Source organism: Sarcophilus harrisii, chromosome 2 (assembly GCF_902635505.1).
Source record: "Sarcophilus harrisii chromosome 2, mSarHar1.11, whole genome shotgun sequence".
Taxonomy (NCBI): domain Eukaryota; kingdom Metazoa; phylum Chordata; class Mammalia; order Dasyuromorphia; family Dasyuridae; genus Sarcophilus; species Sarcophilus harrisii.
In genome coordinates, this window is record NC_045427.1 from 589901874 (window position 1) to 589923707 (window position 21834).

A 21834-nucleotide genomic window follows, 5' to 3' on the forward strand; every position below is an offset into this window, starting at 1 on the left:
AAGTACAATAGAGGGAGTGAAATGCCCCAAAGATTTGGAGACAAGTGCCTGCTGAAAAAGAAACCTCCTAATATATTCCAAAGCATTACTATGCATTTTTCAACCCTCTCCAATTTCTCTCTATGAAGTGCCTCATCTTAATCCAACCCATCTAAGTGCATAAACTCAGAATCATAACAGATTTCTCACTCTCCTCCAGTGTCAACCTCTTCATTTATATATGTTTTTGTTGTTTCTCTATTCAAATGTCAGTAAGATTGTTTCATTCTTAGTACCTTTATCCCTAACACCTAGTACAATGCCTGGTGCATTAGGCATTTAATAAATGAATGGTAATTGATTGATAGATTTCTTCACATATGTTTATTTTCTTAATATAAAATGCTACTTCATCCTATCATCATCCCTCATTTTTTACTTATCCTGTTCCATTTCAATAAGGTCTACCTTCCTGGAGCTACATTATAGTCTTAAATTCTATTCTACCAAATCTACAGTCACATTTTATCCTTGTGTAAGGATCTCTAGTTCTAGGGATAGAGTGTTCACTAACCTACTTAGAGCAGCTCCTGTTTATTTGAGGACAGCCCTAACCTTTAGGAAATTCTTTCTATTGAACAGAAATGTTTTCCTTTCACTTCCACCATAGATTTTAGTTCTACCCTTTGAGACCAAATCCACCAAATCTCACACTCTTGATTGTTGGAGAGTCTATGAATGAATAGAGTTTAGCACCTTTTCTTCCTGAGGGATAGGAGAATCTAATTGCCTCCTCTGTCCCTCTTCTTAGAAAAAAGAAGGCTGATTTTGTTGTTGTTGTTGTTATTTGTTTGCTTGTTTTTTTCTTTCTTATGGTTTTCTCCCTTTTGATGTTATTTTTCATGTACAGCATGAAAATAGGGAAATATATTTAAAAGAATTACATATATTTAATCTATATCAAATTGCTTATTGTCTTGGGAAGGGAAGAGGTAAGGAAGGAAGGGAGAAAAAATTGGAACATAAAGTTTTACAAAAATGAATGTTGAAAACTAAGTTTACATGTATTTGGAATATTATTTTTTTAAAAAAAAGGAAAGCAGACTGAGCTAATCACAGGTTTTCCAATATTGAAGGACATAAAAATCTGAGCAACCTGCCTAATGTTCTTTTAAATATTTGAATGTAGTCATCATGACGAGGATGGAGAAAGAGGTAAAGCTTCTTAAAGCAAAAGGAAAGATGGAATGATTAATGATTATGATCAGATAAAGAAATTTGGGAATTCATAAATGTAAATATGGAACACTTTTAGGTGATGGCAGAGTCAAGGGTATGACTATCTCTGTGTTTAGCTAAAATAGAGTGGAAAACTGGCTCACACAAATTGAATAGAGAAGAAAGTTGGTACTTGAAGGGATATAAATATACAGTTATGATGTTTTAGAAAGGATTCTAGACTGAATTAGAATGCTTCTGGGTGCTCTTCCAACTACTCAATGAACTTCAATGGCTCCCTATGTCTCCAGGATAAAATATAAACTCCTTTAATTTTTAAAGATTTTCATAACCTTCTTTCCTCCTAGCTTTTGAGCTATCTTAGACATTGCATTACTTAGACTCTCCAATCTCCTGATCTTCCACTCCACAATGGAGATATACTCCATTTCCTCACTTTCATGCTTTTATCACTGATCTGTCACACATGTCAGGAATGTTCTCCTTCCTCACCTCCGCCTACTAACTTCCTCCAACAATTAGCTCAAAAGTCATCTTCGGCAAAAAGTTTTTCCAGGCCTCTTTTCTCCCCCAGTGTCTGGTCTCTGAGATTTACTTTTCATTTACATTACAAATATCTTGTATGTACATAATTGTTTGTATAATATCTCCCCAATGTGTTTTGTCTTTATTTCCCAGCACTCAACACACTGCCTGGAATATAGTAAGTACTCAATAAATGCTTGCTAATTGAAAGTAATTATATCACTTCCTACCCCCAACCCCTATCTTTGCTAAAGCCTTCTTCTCTTCAGGCTAAATAATCTCAATTCCTTCACGCAATTCATACATGATATGGTTTATCATCCTGGACCTGCTCCAGATTATGAATCCATTTTTCTCCTAAAATGACTGTTCAAGACTCAATGACAAGTGGTCAATATTCCATTCAGAACTTGGTTTCTTTCTCCTTCCTGTGGGATGCCGCAGGTCATTTCCCCTGCTTCTGTCTGTTTTTCTATTTCATTTTATACTCAATTACAAAGTAGTGTTAAATCTTTTATTAGCACCTCTGTATCACTAATCTGAATTCTAAATGCCCTCAAGTGGCAGCTCTTAAGTTCTTCTGGCATAAATCACCTCTCCTACCATCTGTGTTCAATACACGGAAGCTTATTCTCAGATCTATTCTGCCATCTGGCTCCAAGCCTTGGCATCTGCTCTCAGCTCTCTCTTCCTTTCTATTGGTTCTGAATTACGTTGTAAAAGGGAACCTTATAATTTTCAGAGGAAACTTCCTGGGGCTGAGAGTTAAGGGTCAGGATTTGAGAGACCATCCTTATCCAGTTTCCTAAAATATACTTAAATTACACTAGTGTTTACCAGGTAGCTTGCAAGGTTGAGATCCTGAAGGACCATAGAATTTATAGAAAGCAGAATGTGTCTCATTGCAGAAATTTCTATTTATTGATAGGAAACCAAAGACCCTTGGAGGTTTAACCATAGAAACAGCAGAAGAATGGCTCAAAACCAAAAAAAAAAATGTATTCAAATATACAGAGAAACATTGAAAAGAACACTGGGTGAGAAACTTTAAAATTGCTTAAAACTTCCTGCTTATATAAAGTAGCTAGTACACAAGGCTTTAGTTACCTTACCCAAGGTTTTAAAGGTTAGAACATGACAAGGATAAATTCTGTAAGGAAAAGAATCACTAAATGTTCAAGTTATAAGGGAACCCAGAGGTCAGTAACTTAAATAGGGCTCTACCATGAATTGTACCCCTTAGCCTCTGCTGAAGCACTCCATCTCCCAAAGTAACTCATTCTACCTAGGACATCCTTAAGTGTCACGAGGGGGCAGCTAGTTGGCAAGGTAGATAGAACATTGGACTTAGACTCAGAAATACCAGGATTCAAATTTGACCTCAGATACTTATTAGTCACACAACTCTAACCAAATCATTTAACCCCTGTCTGCATAAAACTGGAGGAGGAATGGCAAACCACTCCAGCATCTTTGCCAAGAAAACTTCAAGGATAGTTAATCTATAGGATCACAGAATTAATCACAAACAAATGAAGAACAAGTATTTATAGAATCATCACACAGAAAGGGGAATGGACATAATCTTCTTGGTCCCAGAACATAGAATTTGGAGCAGTGGGAGATGGTGCAAAGAAAAAGATTTGGGCTTGAAGTAAGGAAAAAATTCCCAACAACTGGAGCTGTTCAACAGTGAAACATATTGACTTGGAAAGTAATGTGTTCTACCTCATTGGAAGTCTTCATGCAGTAGCTGACCACCTGTTGGAGATATTGCAGAAGAGATTCTAAGTCACGTAGGGGGTGGACCACAAGGTTTATTCCAGTTCTTAGATTGTGTGATTCTGAGAGCTCTGTTCTCCTGGGATGACTTTCCTTATAGAATTTTTTTCTACTTTTTTCATTCTATCAATTTAATTCAATTTCGCCTGATCCAATCTAATTTTTAAATAGATCATTATCTGAATAAGATTTTGCATCTCCTGTACTAAAGAATGTACTCTCCTTCCAATTCTTTCCTCTTAAAACTGTCAACTCATTTATCTAAGGAGTCGCAAAAATCATAGTGCATTTTTTGATCTTTAACAAGTTATTCAATTTTATTTGACTTTTTAAAATATATTTAAGCTTTAATGGGCAATTGAAGCCTAAAACTGTACTAAGACTTCTGGGATATCCTTTATTAACATTTTTAATTTGCTTCATTTCTTCCAGAATCACACCAAGATTTATGGCAAAAGTGTGGTTTTCTTTGAGACTTTACTTGTAAATGGCATGGAATTCTTCTTCTCTAAGTTTGTTTCTTGAGCATTCTTTGCTCTATAATATTTTTTTGGGTGGGAGTGGGGGCAAGACAACTGGGGTTAAGTAATTTGCCCAGGATCACACAGCTAGGAAGTGTTAAATAACTGAGGTTGGATTTGAATACAGATCTTTCTGACTCCGGGGTCAGTGCTTTCTCCACTGCACCATCTAGCTGCCCTATAATATTTCTTTATCATTTTTTTTCCTGCTTACTCATTTTTCCATTTTCTTCTTGAATTTGGATTTCATATTTGAATGAAGTTCTTTGTACTTCTGAAAGGAATGGGCTTTCTTTGGTACTTATCTATATTATCTAAGGTCTGGACATTGAGCACTGAGTTCTCTAAGGACCTCTGTGGTAGATAGCCAGTATGTTGCAATGGGGGCAATCTGTATACCCAGAGTAGTTCATATTGGGCTAGATAAATCCAGAGTGTCCCCTGATCATTGCTCTCTAGGCCTTAGGCCATGAATTGATCCCAGAACAAGACAGGTATAATTACCATTTGTCCTTAACTAACCCAAGTTCTAGTTTCCATTTCTTGCCTCCTGTACCCAGTTTCAGGCTCAAGATCTTCTGGGCTTACCAGTGGCTCACCTATCTAGACAGCTTCCATGACAACTGGGAAAGGCTGTTCTATAAGGATCCCTTCTCTAGTGTCTGCAGACTTCTGACTGTATCTTTGCATGGAGCTGTACTGGTAAATAAACTTTCTATTGTTTTTCTGATATATATATATATATATATATATATATATATATATACACACACACACACACACACACATATATATATATATATATATATATATATATATATATATATATATACAGAGTTCCTATCTTTTTTTCATCTTTGCTGGAGTATTTGTGAAAGAAGAGCTTGGCTCTTTTGATTCCATTTACTCTGACCCCCTAAGATATACTTTCTCAACATCCTATCTGCACTAGGCAGAAGACATAATAAAGAGCTCAATCCACCTAAAAATTCTCTGGCTTAGAAAGAAGCTTCTTTAAAAAAAAAAAAAAGAGAGAGAGAGGGAGAGACAGGGAGAGGGAGAGAGAGAGAGAGAGAGAACTGTTTTACTTTCATTTTCAAATTGCAAATACCTAGTACAATGATAGGCACTTAAAAAATTAAATCTGTCACTTTATTGGTATAGTGAACATAGGTAAAGAAATTTCTTCTAGAATTGCATATGTTTAACATATATTGGATTACTTGCTTCTAGGGGAGGGAGTAGGGAGAAGGAAGGGAAAAATATCTGGAATATGAGGTTTTGCAGAAGTGAATATTGAAAATTATGTATAATGTTTTGAAAATAAAAAGCTTTCATAATAAAATTTTTAAAAAAAAGAAATTCCTTCTACCAATGCAAATAAGCTCCTGTCTTGAAATTTATAGTCTTTTGGGGTTGTTTCTGTCACTAAAAGGCCTAATGGCAGATCTTTAATAATTACTAAAAGATTGGTTTATTGATGATTAGCATTAAGTGAGTCTTGCTGCTACTGGTCACATTTCGACCTTGACTGCCCAATACCTCACCTGCTAAGCTTCCTGACCTGCCTTCATTTCTCAAGAGACAGTTTTTCTATCTTTGTGACCCAGTGCCTTTGAAATTGCATTTCCCCCTTGTGCTCTCAAGGGCTAATTCCTGCTGATGTGGCACAGTTGTTGCAAAATATAGGTTTTAAGAGCTGACCCATTAATCATTGCAATGGTAAAATCAATGCCTCATTAACAGCTCCACAATGAATCGTGGTGGGTTTGAAGGGGCTTATCATATTAACAGAACAAGCAAGTTACAGCAAGTTAAAATCTGGATTAATTATATCAAAGAAAGTGAAAACATGGGGGTCTATACAATGTACAGTTTAAATCTGTGAGTTTGTGTGAAAATAAAATCAAGTGACTGAATTGTCAAGGAAGAGAAAGAATCTTAATTTTTTACACACAAATAGTCATTCCAAGGTGAGAACTGGACTCAGTAAAGATTTTTACTCATCCTGAGACTGTAAATAGATGAATATCTAAGATGATAAGAAGAAAGACCACCAAAGAAAGGGAAAATAAAACTTTCCGATAGAAAAACTGGTTCCCCAAGACTTAGCAGATACCAACAACAAAAAAAATATAGGCTTAGCTAAGAAAAACCCCATAAGAAAAATCTGTTGGGACTTTCTACAGAAAAGAATCCAACAAAACTGGTTCTTTCAAAGACTGCCACAATCACAATAGAAACTATTGACTGCTCTGAATGAAGTTTGTTCATGAGGCCACGGGGGTTTTGTCCCCTCATCTGCCCCAATGAACTTTCTCTTTTGGGCTTGATGTATTATGTCCAATATATGAATAAAGGAATGAAAAAATTAACATATATGTGTGTCTTAATGCCTGTATTTATATAGGTATCCATGGGTATAGCAATGTATGCTCTAAGGTAATTAAAGTTTCTTAATTAATAGAGTCTTGCTATTCACTTGGAATTCCACATTCATTAGTGATCTGTTCTAATCCTGTCCTCTCTTCCAGCCTTGTGTATTTAACAGTGTTATCTAAATCACAGAGTCATAGCCTTAGATAATGGCACAGTATCATTCTACTGAGGTAGCAAACGTAATATAGTAATATAAAAAGTAAAATATGCATTATTTGAGAAGTATCATTGCCTGATGATTATACTCTGAAATTTCTCTCACAAGAATATATAAAAAACTAGCACAGGGCAAATGAGGATTTCCTCACACACAAAACTGTGAGTCTTCCCCAGGAGAGGAACTTCTTTTCTGTAGTCCCTAAGCAAACTCCATCCCTGGCACCTTGACTTATGGTCTTCCACAAGATCTGCGATATAAAGTGCCCCTTCTAGCATAATTATGCCTTATTATGGGATTGTACTCTGCACCTGTTCCCAAAATAGAATTTAGTCCAAATACAGTTTTAGCCAGTTTACATGTTCCAAGCTAATCAAACCACCACTATCTCCTTCAGAAACTGATGGAGTCAGCTCAGGATTGTAAACCAAAGAGTCTTGGGAATGGTAATGCTATCAGCCCAGTGCCAACAACTATCATCCTGGAAAGCAACCTTTATGGAGATTTTTTTGTCTCGTATATGGCAGATGCTTAATGAATGATTGTTAAATCGAACTATTGAGAGATCACATTTCTGCAGCTGGATAGGCAGAAAAACCAGCAAAACAAATTTTCAAGCTCGACTTTAGCCACTGAGGCTTCTGTTCCTCTCTAACTTTGCCTGGTAAAATTGAGATTCTTGTAGCAAGATGCCTTTGGCTCTTACCTGTGTTGTGTCCGGTTCTCTGTCTTGAAGGTGTGGACGAATTGATAGTTTTATCAACATGAAATAGCTTCAGGTCATCTTCATCTAGTGCAATATCTCCCCAAAAGACAACTAGAAGAAAAATTATAAACCAATTAATTTTCTCTACTTCTGACACAACACAGGACACAGGACACAACACAAACCAGGAAAGAAAGTTTAGTCCTCAAAGACACTCTCCCATAATGGATGGGGAACTGGCCTGGAGTCAGAAAGACCTGGGTACACCTGGCCCTTTCCTACCTTTCTAGTCTCCTTTTACTTCATTCCTCTCCACATACTTGACCACCCAGCTGCTAACCCAGACTACTGCCCCACAGGTGACCCTCCATCTCCCATTTTCCTGCCTTCAAACCTTTTTGCCTGGAATGATTTACCACCTCCCTTTTGTCTCTCAGCATTCCTTCCAAATTCAATCCAAATCCCTCTAACCCCCTTCCCCACCCTTCAACCATTCATGACATTTCGGTTAAGATTATGTTCCATTGACTGTGTGTGTATACATATATGCATATAAATACATATATTTATATATGTAGATAATGTTCCTATGTTGTCTTCCTTAATAACATTCTATTAATGTTTCCTGATGGCAGCGATTATTTTTGCCTTTTTTTAAAATCCCCAGGTACTTAGCACAGACTTGGTGCTTAACAAATATTTATTGACTGACTGATAGACAATTGTAACTCCTAGGCCATCAAACAGCTCACTCTAGACATACAGATAGAGAACTTAATTTCAATTTCAATATGATTGGTTTTCCTTGTAATAAAAATAATTCAATTTTGGTCATATTCAGTTTAATCTGCCTTGGGACAGACAAGTAAAAATGTCTACCAGTAAATTGGTGGTGTGGGAGTGAAGAGGGTGAGATATATGGATCTGAAAAGTCATCTGCAATGGAGGCTCATGAAACTACTGAGAGAGAGAATGAGGGGGAGAAAGGGTACAGAGCTGAAGGAAATATCCATATATAGCAAGTGGGACATGGACAGTGATACAACAAAGAAGACCAAGAAGAAGTGGATAGAAGAGGATAACAGTCAGAGATGTAGGAGGAAAGCCAGGAAAAAGCAGGGTTCAAGGGTCATGAAAAACCATTAGTAGAAACTTCCCTCTCCCTACTTCCTCCTTGAGGTATCTCTGAGCACTGAGCTGCATTTATTTCTTTGTGTTGGAGGTATATTTCCCAGTAGAGTGTGAGCTTTTAGAGGGGAGGAACTTTTGGTGTTTGTTTTAGTCTCCCCTGCATAGTTGTTTGCACACAATAGTTGCTTCATAAATGTTTGCTGAAGTGATTTGAACAGAATATCATTATGAACATTCAACCTTAAAATTCTCATTTAATATATTGGTTTATACAGGACTTTTTCTCCAGAAACCCCAAATTCCAATCCAATCCAACAAAAATTAAGTGCTAGGGATATGGAAACAAAAAGACAAACCAAAAATTTCTAGCCACAAAAAATATGCCTTTTATTGGGGACTACTAACACTGCTAACAGACAAATAGCTTGCATAATTTTGTTAATGAATGAACTAGTTAATTATTGAATGAATAATTACATTTAGGAAAAGTGAACATGAGAAAGAAAGGAACACCTAGTACAATCCCCCTTATTTTACAGATGAGGAAACTGAAGTCTTAAGATATAATCACCACTATTACTAAGTAGCAGGGCTAGGATATGACTTAGGCTTTCTAACTTCAAACTCAACGTCTGTACAAAGCCATACTATAAATGTTTCTTATCTGAGAAAATGTATTATAAATATCCATCTACGGGCCTTGATTTATCACCTGACAGATTATACAAGCTAAGGTCATTCTATGGCAAAACCATTACTAGAGTAGGATAACAGAAGCTTTATTCCAGGGTACCAAAATTTAGAAGGTATTGACAATACTTTTACTCTTTTGGCAAGTAGAAATTAGTGAGTTATTTGTGGAAAACAATTAATTAAATCAACCAGATAGCTTGAATTTTAGCATAACTGGCACTGGATAAATCACTAAAACAGAAACTTCTGAATTATTCTCAAATGCAAGGTTTCTTGTTAGACATTCTTGAAACTTTTAGCAAAAAAAAAAAATCAAAGAGGGTTTTTCTCTTTAAAGTGTGATTTTTGGGACCACAACACAGCCTCACACACAAAGGGAATCATCATTCAAAACCCCAGAATACCTCATTATGAGAAATTTAGAATAAACCACCTATCTCTAGGTGGTTTATTAGGCACTTATTAGGCACATAGCTAGGTCCTATGCTAGGTACAAAGATACAAATTTAAGACAAAGTGACAGTTCTTGACCTATGATCCATTAAGGATTTTTTTCCTGAGAAAGGAAAAAAACCAAACAGAAGCAAATGTTGCGAATTTTCATGAATACATCGTCTTTGTCTAATTGTTTTACAACCTTCTGTGAATCATTCTACCTATCAGCATCAGTTTCTCCCTGTGTAAAACAGCCCTGGAAAATAATATGGCTGCTGTGAGGATCTAATAGGATGAGAAATTTGAAGTGTTTTGTAAACTGTAAAGGGCTATATAAATGTCACTTGTTATTTTTCCCACATCTGGCCCTGGAGAGTGTCACTCAGTAATGGGAAGGGATCAGAGGCTGTTAACCTCCGTCGAACGACACACCAAACTCACCACATTCTAACGTGCCCCAAATGGTCCAATCAGACCAGCCATGACTCCACTGTAGCGGACTCCTGGAACAGCTCCAAGCTCCAGTTCTTATCTCAGGAGCCAGCTGAGCTTCTTGGGCCTTTTCTCAATGGAATACTTACACACATCAGGCATCAAAATGTAATCCACCTCAGACCTCTCAGATAGCTTCTGCATCCAAGGGGCCATTGTCACCATAACTAAACAAGGACCATTAATTAGCTATGAATACTGGATAAGACCTTCCCAAGGCCACTCCCAGAAACACATGCATTATTCACTGGGAGAGGGTCAAATGCCAGAAAAATGGCCCTGTGCCAGCTGGGCAGGCTGCCCTGCTGGGCTAAGAGGCGGCTTCACTTCAAAATATGAAGTGGAGTTTAATGCCCTGAACAAATGCAGGTCAGGTCTTACAAAATTCTCTTAAGATCAGAGGATTCTAGACTAAATGCTGGAAAGGGCTCTGGAAGTCACCTAGGCCAGCCCCTCATGGCACAGAGAGGGAAACTGAGGCCTCATGAGGTTAAGCAATCTGCTCAAGGTTAATCAATAGTTGATCAATAACTATTTATTTTTTAATTTCATTTATTTTAAACTTAAAAACAAAATAAGGGGGAGGAAAAACATTCCCATGTACACAGCAGCACACAGATTTTTCAATATAAAACAAATTTATATTACTTTTGGAAATTTTATGTAATAAATACTACACAGTTTCAAAGCTACCCAGCTTTTCTGTGCATCCTGCTGTTTTCTTTTGTTCTCCATTATGTGCTTTTCACTTTTTTCTCCCTCTCTGTCCCACCTTAGAGAAGGCTACAATTATAGATATATTACATATATATCTATATACATAGATATATATATAGAAGTAAGACTATACCCTATTAAGCACCTGCTGTATTGCAGGAACTGAGCTAAGTGCACACAGGTAGTGACAGAGCAGGGATTCAATCCCAGGTTCTCTCCCTTCAGAGAGAGTACACTTTTGTACTTGGTTGCTTCTTTCTAATGCATCAAAAATATGATCTCCACTGATCTTTTTCTGTGGGTATAAGAGCCTGCTTGGCACAGAATAGGACTCGGTTCCTGTCTCCTAATGGTCCCACGATCCTAGTATGGAACCTCCACGTGGCCGACGTCACAGCTCTAGCTTGGGATGTTTACACCTGGGACACCTGAAAAGGCCTTCCCTTCATTTACATGGTCAGATCTTGATCCTTTCACTCCTGAACTATTGTCATAGCTGCTGGCGGGGGTTTCCCTGTTCAAATCTCTCCACTGGAGCCTTTCAGATGTCAAAGTGAGCTTTCTGAAACACAGGTCTAACTGTCATTATCCTACTCAATGAATCCCGGTAGCTCTCTCTGACCTCCAGGATCCTTTGCTTTCAAAGCCCTTCACAACACTTCCTTATCTTCCCAGGCTCCCTACATTTTACTCACTTCTACTCATATTTGTAAAAAATGTTTTATATATCTTTTAATCTGTCTTTCACGTACATTTGTCTCCCCCAGCAGAATGTAAGCTACTTTAGGGGCAGGGAATGTTTAGTTCTTTGCTTTGCATTCTGAACACCTAATGCAGTATCTGATGTATAGTAAGTGCTTAATAAATACTTGTTGACTATCTAGCACACAAGAGATCCTTAATCAAGGTTTACTGATTGATTAACTGAGGCAACATTTGAGCTGAACCTTAACTTAAAGGGAACTAAGGATTCTCTAAGAGGTAGAGATAAGTTAGGAGAACACTTCAAGAGCCAGGAACAGTTTGTTCAAAGGTATAGAATTTCATGTCTAAGGACAAGTAATTGTCCTGGCTGGGGTTAAGAGTGCATGAGGGAGAGCAATTGGAAATCAGTCTAGAAAGTCTAGTTGGAGTTCAAGTGGGATGAACTGTTACCAGCCAGGAGAGGTTGTGTAGTTATTTTAAAAATGCCTTTTGGAATGCCAAGCTTAGATTTCATGTGCCAAGCAAACTGGAATCCAACGTATGTTTTCTTCCTTTTTTGCTGAGGTAATTGGGGTTAAGTGACTTGCCCAGGGTCACACAGCTAGGAAATATTAGGTGTATAAGGCCAAAATTGAACTCAGGTCCTTCTGACTTCAGGGTTGATGCTTTGTCCACTGCACCAACTAGCTGCCCCTTCCAATGTATGTTTTTAAGCATAGATTCAATATCATGAAAACAAATTTAGTAAAAATTATTCTGGGGGTGAAAAAACAGCAAAAAGCAACATGTAAAAAGATTAACTGGAATAAAATTGCAGCTATAGTTATGACAAGGATCTAGACAAGGGTAGTGCCAGTAGGTATAAAAAGATAAGGAGTGATGGGAGCTTTCTGTTAAGGAAGAAACAAATGGACTTGATGACTTGGTAGATATGAGAGTGAGTCTCTTTCCTTGCTCATGTTTTGCCCTTCTACTCTCTCCCCTTGTGTCATACCTAATAACTTCAATATTTCTATTGTGTAAAGAGACGAGAGTGAAAGGCTGAGTTCTAAGCCTTGAAGAAATCTGAGAAGAGGAAAAGAAGTTAATAAAGGAACAGAAAAGGAATTACCATAAAAGTAAGAATCAGACTATAAGATAACAGGATCACAGAGAAACAGAGAAAGATCTCTCCAAAAAAACTGAGAACTGGAAAAGACCTCAGAAGTCATTAAGTTCAATTCCCTCACTTGACAGATGACAAAATGGAAGCTCCAAGAGGAGTCAGTGACTTGCTTTAAGGTCACAAAGATATAAGGGGCTGAGCTGCAACCCTATATGGTATCTTCTGATTTCAAGCCCTACAGTATCAGAGAGACTAAAAGAAGAGTGAATTTCAAGAAAGATGTGAACCAATTATATTAAATAGAATGGAGAAACTGGTGAACATGAGGGCAGATAGGAGATTGAGGCTTTGCAACAAATCCCAGCTCTGGTGTCAGGAATGTTTATTGTCTCCCCATTAGATCATGAGCAACCTGAAGGCTTCCTTTTGTATAGCCAGCATTTAGTACAGTACCTTAGTCACATTTTAGTCACTTAATAAATATTTATAAATTAAATTAAATTAAATTTATTTATATAAATGAATTAATTTAAATTTAAATTTAATTAAATAAAAATAAATAAAAATTTAATAAATATCAACTTATTAAATGAATGCAAATCAGCAGGAAGAAAGATAGCAGGATGAACAGTGTGTCCAAAGTACACCCTGGCCAATTTACTGAGGATAGCAAGTTTATAGGGTTCGGGGTGTGTGTGTGTGTGTGTGTGTGTGTGTATGTAAAGGTAGGGGGTGTCTATGGAGTCAATCAACCAAGCCACCCCATCCTAATACACAAATGTGAAGCTATTAAGCATCACCCACCAATGAAGTGAACCCCTTACCAACATAACTTCACAGATCTCTAAACTGACTCAGAGGATACAAGTAAATCTGTACCCTTAGTGCTGATTCTGAAAAGGAACCTCAGTTTCCCTAAATGTAGACAATATAAAATTGATGAGTAGTAATAACAGCTACAATAACATGCATTGTAACACAGGTCAGACCATAAAAATTGGTAGCTTCCTGAACACATGCTTCCAATTTGGGGGGTTTTTGTTTGTTTGTTTTTAATGTGTCTCCAAATAGAGAATTAAGGAGTTATATTGTTTTTTATCTTTTTGCTTCCAGCATTCTTTCATTTACAACATGGGAGGGAAGAGCAGCATGTGATACCAAATACATTCATATTCCAAGAAATGGAGCTATAGGTACCAGGGAAGAAATGCTAGCTGCACATGGAGCCCACAGATCTTGTATCTGAATTTCATATCTGGACTTCCCAGTCTCAGTTGTCTCACTATAATTATAGAGTCTACAGCACAAGGCTGCAATAAGCAATGAAGAGCTCAAAAGAGAAGGTAAAGTATTATTTCTGGCATGATTGTGGTGGATATTGTTCTAATAATAATAAAGAACTGGTCTTCGAGTCAAGATGTGGGTTCAAGTCCTGACACAGAATGTATGCCTCTGGATAAATGACTCAGTGTCAGGTAAAACTACAGGAGATTATCAGTTGTAAGGAAGGTACCTATCTGAATTGGTCATGAGAATTTCCCAACATAGAGGTTTCTTATATTGCAGAAATCTAATGTCTGATCTAAAAATATCCTTACCCTTCTCCAATAGGATGATGTACCCAGATTGGATACTAGAGAGTCCCTTTTATAGTTAAAGATGTTACCTTCTAAACCTGACCTTCTAAAAGCCAGGCCTTAAGCAATATTGCTACCCAGGAATGTCTTCTGGAGGTATCCATATCACTCTTCTCACTGTATTCCACACTTGGTAATGTTATCAGAAAGACCTGGATTCAAATCCTGCCTCAGAGATGACTTAGTTGCGTGAATCTGAGCAAGTCACTTAATTTCTATGTGCCTCATTTTACCCATACATAAGATAAGGGTACCAGATTTGATTGGCCTTTAATGTTTCTTCCAATTCTAAATCTATCATCCTATGAATCGCACTGAGGGTGCTAAGGGCAGAGCCTTGACTTAATCATCCGAGATTAAATCAGCCACAAAATGAAAAATAAAATACATGAACCCTGAAACAGAGACCCAAGAGCCTAAATAAAAGGAGCAAAACAAGATATTACCCACCTTGCAGTTTGTCATAGGAATCCAGTGAATTGATGTTTGTCAAGCACAGTGTCAATGTCTACCACTTATGGTATTATCACTGTTGTTGCTGTTTGTCAATCAACATAAGGAAGGGGCAATCACAAAGAAGATGAATCAGACTTGTTCTCCTTGGCCCCAAAATGCAAAATTAAGAGGAATAGGAATAGAACAATCAGGCTCGTGATAAGGGAACGGGTCCTAATGACTAGAGCTTTCCAGAGTGGAGCAGCCAGCCTTGGGAGTGTTCCCATCCCTGAGGTGGTGGAGTGGGAGGAGGGAGTCAAGGTCAGATGGCCCCTGGTCAGCTAGGCTATAGAGGGGCTCCTTGTGCTGGTGGGAGCTGGACCAGAGCCTCTGCGGGGCCTCCCCACTGGGAGGTCCTGAGATTCCTCAGGGATAAAGACAGCCATTGAAGGGTGATTGGGGAAAGGATCTCTTGGGGCAGGAAGGGCCCCTGCAGATACCGAAGACAAAACGAGCCTGCAAGTAACTAGACCGTCCTAGTTAAGGGAGAAAGCATGTTATCTTTGTGGGCAGATGGGCCATATTAAATGGCAGGCCCGAAGCCTGCCAGATCTTGTCAGCTCACCCTGACTAACCACACAGAAGCGCAAACAAATCACTATGGTAACAGGAAAACATTTCTGCGGATTTGTGGTTACTAAATGGAGTGGCCATTAGCCACAGACATAAGGAAACTGGGAGGGGGAAAGATAAGATTCTCTGAGCCATCCTACCTACTGGGGCTCAGTTTCCCTGATTCACTAAGACCTAATTGGCCAGATCTGGAGAATTCATCCTTTTAAGCTCCTCTCAGTTCATCAGGCCCCGCAGAGAGCCATAGCTCATTTCTCTGGCTCTTTAGGGTTTGCAAAATATTTCGTGTCCCCAAAATTTTATAGTCTGAAGCCATACAAGTTAATAAAACTTCTAATGGCATGAAGACTTTTGAGACACGCTATATTTTCATCACCACGATCCTATGAGATAGGTAGTATGAGATAGGTATAGCTAATATCTATTAGCTTCTTTTCCATTCTACAGACAAGGAAACTGAGGCTTTGGTGATTTAATGGAATTGTCCATGATCACAAGGTCAATATCTGGAGTGAGATCTGATCCCAGGTCGCCTGAGTCCAAGCTCAGAACTCTATCCACTAGGCTATAATGTAGGGCATGACCGAGACCCAGATAAAGTGAGCATCCAAAATGATAGGGACCAAGGAAATTAGAACAGAAACTGATGTTCTTCTGGTTACCTGAGGTCAAAGTAAAAGAAAGAACAGAAAAGTACAGTGGAAAAAATAATGGAGGTGGAGTCAAGGGAATTTGCTTCAATCCTACTGTGGGACTTCAGATAAAAGCACTCATTTCTCTGGACCTCAATTTCCTCATTTGTAAAATGGAACTGAAATAGATGACCTCTAATGACTGTTAGACTACTGTCTAAATCTATATTTCTAAGACCTAGAAGAGAAGTGTCATAGAGGGAGAAAAAGGAACAATAATGGCTTAGAAAAGAGGTGTCAAACTCATAGCCCATAGGGACCACAAGCAGCCTACAACACTCCCAGGCAAAGCCCAAACCAGTTGGGAAATGTTTAACAAAATTAATAAAAATATAACAAAACACAGATAATATTATTATGTGGTTTTCTAAATCGATATGTGCTTTCAGGGATCCTTACATATGGCTCAAACAGCCTCCAATTCTTTTTTGAGTTTGACACCACTAGTTGAAAGACTTCTTCTCCTGAAGAAGAAATTTTCTGAAATTCTCAATTTCCTGGCAAGTAAAGTAATAACAGGATAAAGCCAAAAGCAGTAACAATTCCCTCTAGTGGTAGAGAAACATGGGGTCATCTATCTAGAACTGAAAGGTACCTTAGAATCCATTTGGTCCAACTCCCTTATTTAAAGATGAGGAAACTGAAATACATATTTTTTATAGGCTGTAAGTAAATAAAGGAGCTAAAATTTAGCCAAGGTTGAGGGAGTGTTGATTGAATCAATCAACCATCCCACTCCATTTGAAGTACTAGTAAGCTAATAAGTTTATCATGTGAGAATACACCTAATAAACTGAACAATCAAAGGGTACTGAAATAAGTGGTAATAGTGAGAGAAGGGACAGAAAGCTTTCCCTTCCTCTTCAGCCTACCCCACAAACTATTACGTGTTAGAGAATTGGCTGGAGCTGATCTCTTCTGCCTTGTCAATGAAATACTAAATGTGTTAGCTATTTTATACAAAGCCCCACATGACCTGAATGATTGAGCCTGCTCAATCAATCTCAAAATACTTCCTTTTGTCTAATAATTCTGAGAATTCTATTCATTCCCAACTTGACTAGATTGGTTGTCTCCACTTGCTAGGAATGCTATAGAGCAAATTCTCAATTCCGGCATAAGTTGGATACATTTTGTCTTGGGAAGAGCCAAAAATATCATTTTTTCTTGCATAAAGGTCATAAATCATATTAGAAAAAGGGAACAAAGTATGTCTTCATCAACATATTTTTCTGTGGAAGGAAATAGAAACCCCAAGACATGAGTGTAAAGCTACTGCTGAAAGTCTATCAGTAGGGAAGGGAGTGGAACAGAAGACTGAAGGAGCTCATTCCATTCCTCTCTTCATTAGCTTCCTAATTTACTTGATTTTTCTTGATCACGATGCTGAACTTTGTTGGGTTTTTTGCTGTGAACAACCTGTATATTCTAAGTTACCTCCTATAAATTCAGCAGCCTGGAGAAAAGCCCTAGTTGCTTTACCTTGGCTATGGTTCTAGGTTTGGGTTATTTGTAATTGGGAAATTATATGGGATATTTTTAAAAAGATCAATGTGGATGCATAGACAACTCACCAACTAACTAAAATACATACATACGCACATACATAGATATATAGATATATATATATCTTATACACACAAAATAGAAATATATATATATATATATATACATATATATATATATATATATCATATACACACAAAATAGGTATGACACATTCCCATAAAAACATTATCAGGAATGCTGTCAAAATTATTTGCATAATCAGGAAAAACTAGAAATGGGCAAATACACCTACTTCAAGCAGAAAGACAAACAGACTAGAGATGGAGACACAGAGAGAGCAAAAAAATTAGAGAAAGAGAAATAGAGAGGGAGAGATAGAACAAGAGAGATGAGCACAGAGTCTACAAACTATGCACCAGTAAGCTTAATTGTAATTCCTGGGGGAAACCTAAAAGATATTAATTGGCAGAGATTATGATGACAAAAATCCAGCATAGCTTTTCCAAAAATGTGTCATGTCAACCTAACTTTATTTCACTTTTGATAAGATTGCTAAGTCATCAGATGAGGAGAATACAACAGATACAATAAATCCAGATTTCCGCAAAGCTTTTTGATAAAATATCTCATAATATTTTTGTGCAGCAGATGGAGAGATATAGATTAGGCAATAATATAATTAGATGGGTGACATAAGATCCTTATCAGGAAATCCTAGGGATCCAGGCTTGATTCAGGGCTCATTCACATTTTTAGCAATGACTTTAAGGCAGAAATGGGATATTTACCAAATCTAAAGATAACTCAAAGTTGGGAAGATTGGTTAACAATAGTTATGATCCAAAAACATTTTAACAGGTTAGGTATAGCTTTAGACCAGTGAACATTAGGCTGAATCTAATGAGATAAAATTCAACCAATAGAAAGTCTTCTGCTTGGGTGCCAAAAAAAAATCACTTTCATAAAAAATCAATTTCATAAGCATAAAATAATCAAGACATGGAGAGAAACCATTTATTCTTTTTTAGTTTACTTATTTTTAATACACATTGTTTTATAAATTATATTAGAAGAGAAAAATCAGAGCAAATGAAAAACCATGGGAGAAATAAAAACAAAAAAACAAAAAACAGACAAAAGAAGTGAACATAACATGTTTTGATTTACATTCAGTCTCCTTAGTTTTTTCTCTGGTTGCAGATGCCATTTTCTGTCCAAAATCTATTGAGATTCCTTTGGCTCACTGAACTACTGAAAAGAACCAAGCTTTTCATAGATGATCATTGCACATTCTTGCTGTTATTGTGTACAATGTATTCCTGATTGTTCTTGTTTCACTCAGCATCAGTTCACGTTAATCTTTCCAGGCCTTTCTAAAATCAGCTTGTTCATCATTTTTTACAAAACAATAATATTCCATTGCCTTCACATACCACAACTTGTTCAGCCATTCTCCAGTTGATGGACATTCACTCTTTTTCCAATCCTTTGCCAGAAAACAATTATACTGAAGAAGATGTAGAGGTTTTAGTGAACTGCCAGCTCATCATAATAGAAGAGTGTGATGTGTTACCCAAAAAAGCTAATATGAATGTGGGCTGCATTAAGAGAGACAGAGCTATCTTTCACGAATAGGGAAGTGATCATTTCATCATAATCTCCCTTACTCAGACCTCATCTGGCGGATTGTATTCAATTTGGGGCATCACAATTTAAGAAGAAAATGGATAAGCTAGAGTTTCCTGAAGAGTACAATCAGGATGAAAAAAAGAGCCCTTAAGGTTAGTTGAAGGAACTCTCTACGTTTAACTTAGACAAGAAAAGACTCAGGAGCACATGATAATGATCTTCAAATAGCTGATGAGACATCACATGGAGAAGGCATTTGACTTTTTCTGTTTGGCCCCAAAGGGCAGATTTTAGGAGCAATGAATGGAAGTTGCAAAGGGGCCAGTTTAAGCTTACTGTCAGGGAAAACTTTCTAAGATGAACCATACAAAAATGGAATAGATTCCCTGGAGAGATGCTTGGTCCCCACCCCTCCTTGGAGTATTTCATGCAAGTGCTAAGTAACCTTGTCATAATTGTTGGAACAAGGATTCCTTTATGGAATGGTTTGGGCTAGAAGGCTCCTGAAGTCCCTTCCAATTTTCAAACAATGTATTCCATGGAGGACATGGCACCTGAGCTGGGTCTTAATGGAATAAAAAAGTTTTCAAAAGGTAGACATGTGAAGGAAACATGTTTCATGTATGTGGGGAGAACCTGCAGAAGTGAGAAAAGGTAGAAGAGTGTTGGACAAGGCTGAGGAACATGTAGTCCAGTTTAGTTTGTACTTAAAGCAATAAGATAGAATGAAGGAAGAGTGGAAAGGTTGATATTACACCATTGAGGTTCTTAAATGCCAGACAAAGTAGTATGTACTTTCTCCTATAAACAGTAAGGGGGTGTTTGACTATACCTATATATTAGAAAAGGTATTCTTTCAGCTGTATAAAAGACAGATCAGAAATAGACAAAGCTGACTACTGGGTCTATATCCCAAAGGGATCATAAAAGAAGGAAAAGGACCCACATTTGCAAAAAATGTTTGTAGCAGTCCTTTTTGTAGTGGCAAGGAACTAGAAATTAAATGGATTCTCATCAATTAGGAAATGGCTAAATAAGTTATAGTATATAAATGTAATGAAATATTACTGTTCTATAAGAAATGATGAACAGACTGATTTCAGAAGAGCCCGGAAAGACTTCCATGAATTGATGCGAAGTGAAGTGAGCAGAACCAGGAGAACATTGTACATAGCAAAAACAAGATTATGTTATGATCAACTATGATAGATTTAGTTCTTTTCAGCAATACAGTGTTCCAAAACAATTCCAATAGATTTGGGATGGAAAATGCCATCTAATTCCAAAGATAGAACTATGAAGACTGAATATGGAACAAAGCATAGTATTTTTGCCTTTTATTTATTTGTTTGCTTTTCTTTCTTGTGTTTTTTCCCCTTTTGGTTTGGTGTTTCTTGCACAACATAACAAATATGGAAATATGTTTAAAAGGATTGTACATGTGTCAGATTGCTTGCTGTCAGGGAGGGAGACGAAAAAGTTGGAGCTCAAAATCTTGCAAAAGTATATGTTGAAAACGATATGTGTATTTGGAAAAATAAAATACAATTGAAGAAAAAAAGAAATAAGAGAGGCTGGAGTCATTGAGACATTGCTGTCGGAAGAGTTTTATAATTGTTTAATGAAAGATTCATAAATCCATTAATTTAGATATGAAAGTGACTATAGAGATCATCTAAATTATTCTTACCTTTGCCAATCCTATTGAGAGAAAGCTAGAGTGACTGCAGAGGATCATGCCAAGTATGTCCCCACTTTGATGCTTAAATAGATTATTATTGTTGAATTATGTCTTACTTAACATGACGCCAAGCACAAAATCCATGGAGGGTTTTTTTGACAAGGATACTAGAGCAATTTGCCATTTCCTAATCTAATGTGCACCCATTTTATGGATGAAAAACTGAGATAAACAGGGTTAAGTGTCTTGCCCAGGATCACACAGCTAAAGAAGTGTCTGAGACTGGATTTGAACTCAGTTCTTCCTGTTTCCAAAGCCAGTGCTCTGTCTACTACACCGCCTTGTGACCAGCTAGATTACATGACATTATTTCTCTGGGGTTTGTTTGTTTGTTTGTTTGCTGAGGCAACTGGGGTTAAGTGACTTGCCCCAGGGTCACACAGCCAGGAAGTGTTAAGTGTCTGAGGCCGAAGTTGAATTCGGGTCCTCTTGACTTCAGGGCTGGTGCTCTATCCACTGCGCCTCCTACCTGCCCCTCTGGGGTTTTTTCCCCACAGAATCACAGAATTTCAGAGTTGAGTGAAACCTCTGCAGCCAATTAGTCCAAGTCATACCTCACCCCAACAACTAGTATTTATTTGGTGCTTGAAGTTTTGCAGAGTACTTTAAAAATATTAGTTCATTTGACTCTCGCAATAATCTTTCGATGCTATTATTGTCCCCCCATAAGAGGGAATAAGGAAACTAAAGCAGGCACAGGTAAAGAGACTTGTCTAGGACCCATAGCTAGTAAATGCCATGGGCAGGATTTGAACTCATGTCTTCTGAAGTTTAGCACTCCATCCATTGTACCACCCAGCTGCCTCAAAAGAATTCTCATCACAACCTATTGAGAAGTGGTCACTCATTAATTTGAATGTTGAAAACTATCTTTGCATGTATTTTGAAAAATAAAAATCTATTATTATTAAAAAATAAAATTGGTTTAAAAA

The 21834-nt window shown here is 37.3% G+C and overlaps 1 protein-coding gene across 1 annotated transcript in view; it reads right to left on the reverse strand.

The window, feature by feature from the left end:
- TLL2 (tolloid like 2) overlaps positions 1–21834 on the reverse strand; it is a 156209-nt gene that overhangs the window by 114302 nt on the left and 20073 nt on the right. The window contains exon 2 of the mRNA XM_031956177.1: positions 7349–7459. Within this exon, the coding sequence (XP_031812037.1) occupies positions 7349–7459 (111 nt within the window). The remainder of the gene's footprint in view (positions 1–7348; positions 7460–21834) is intronic.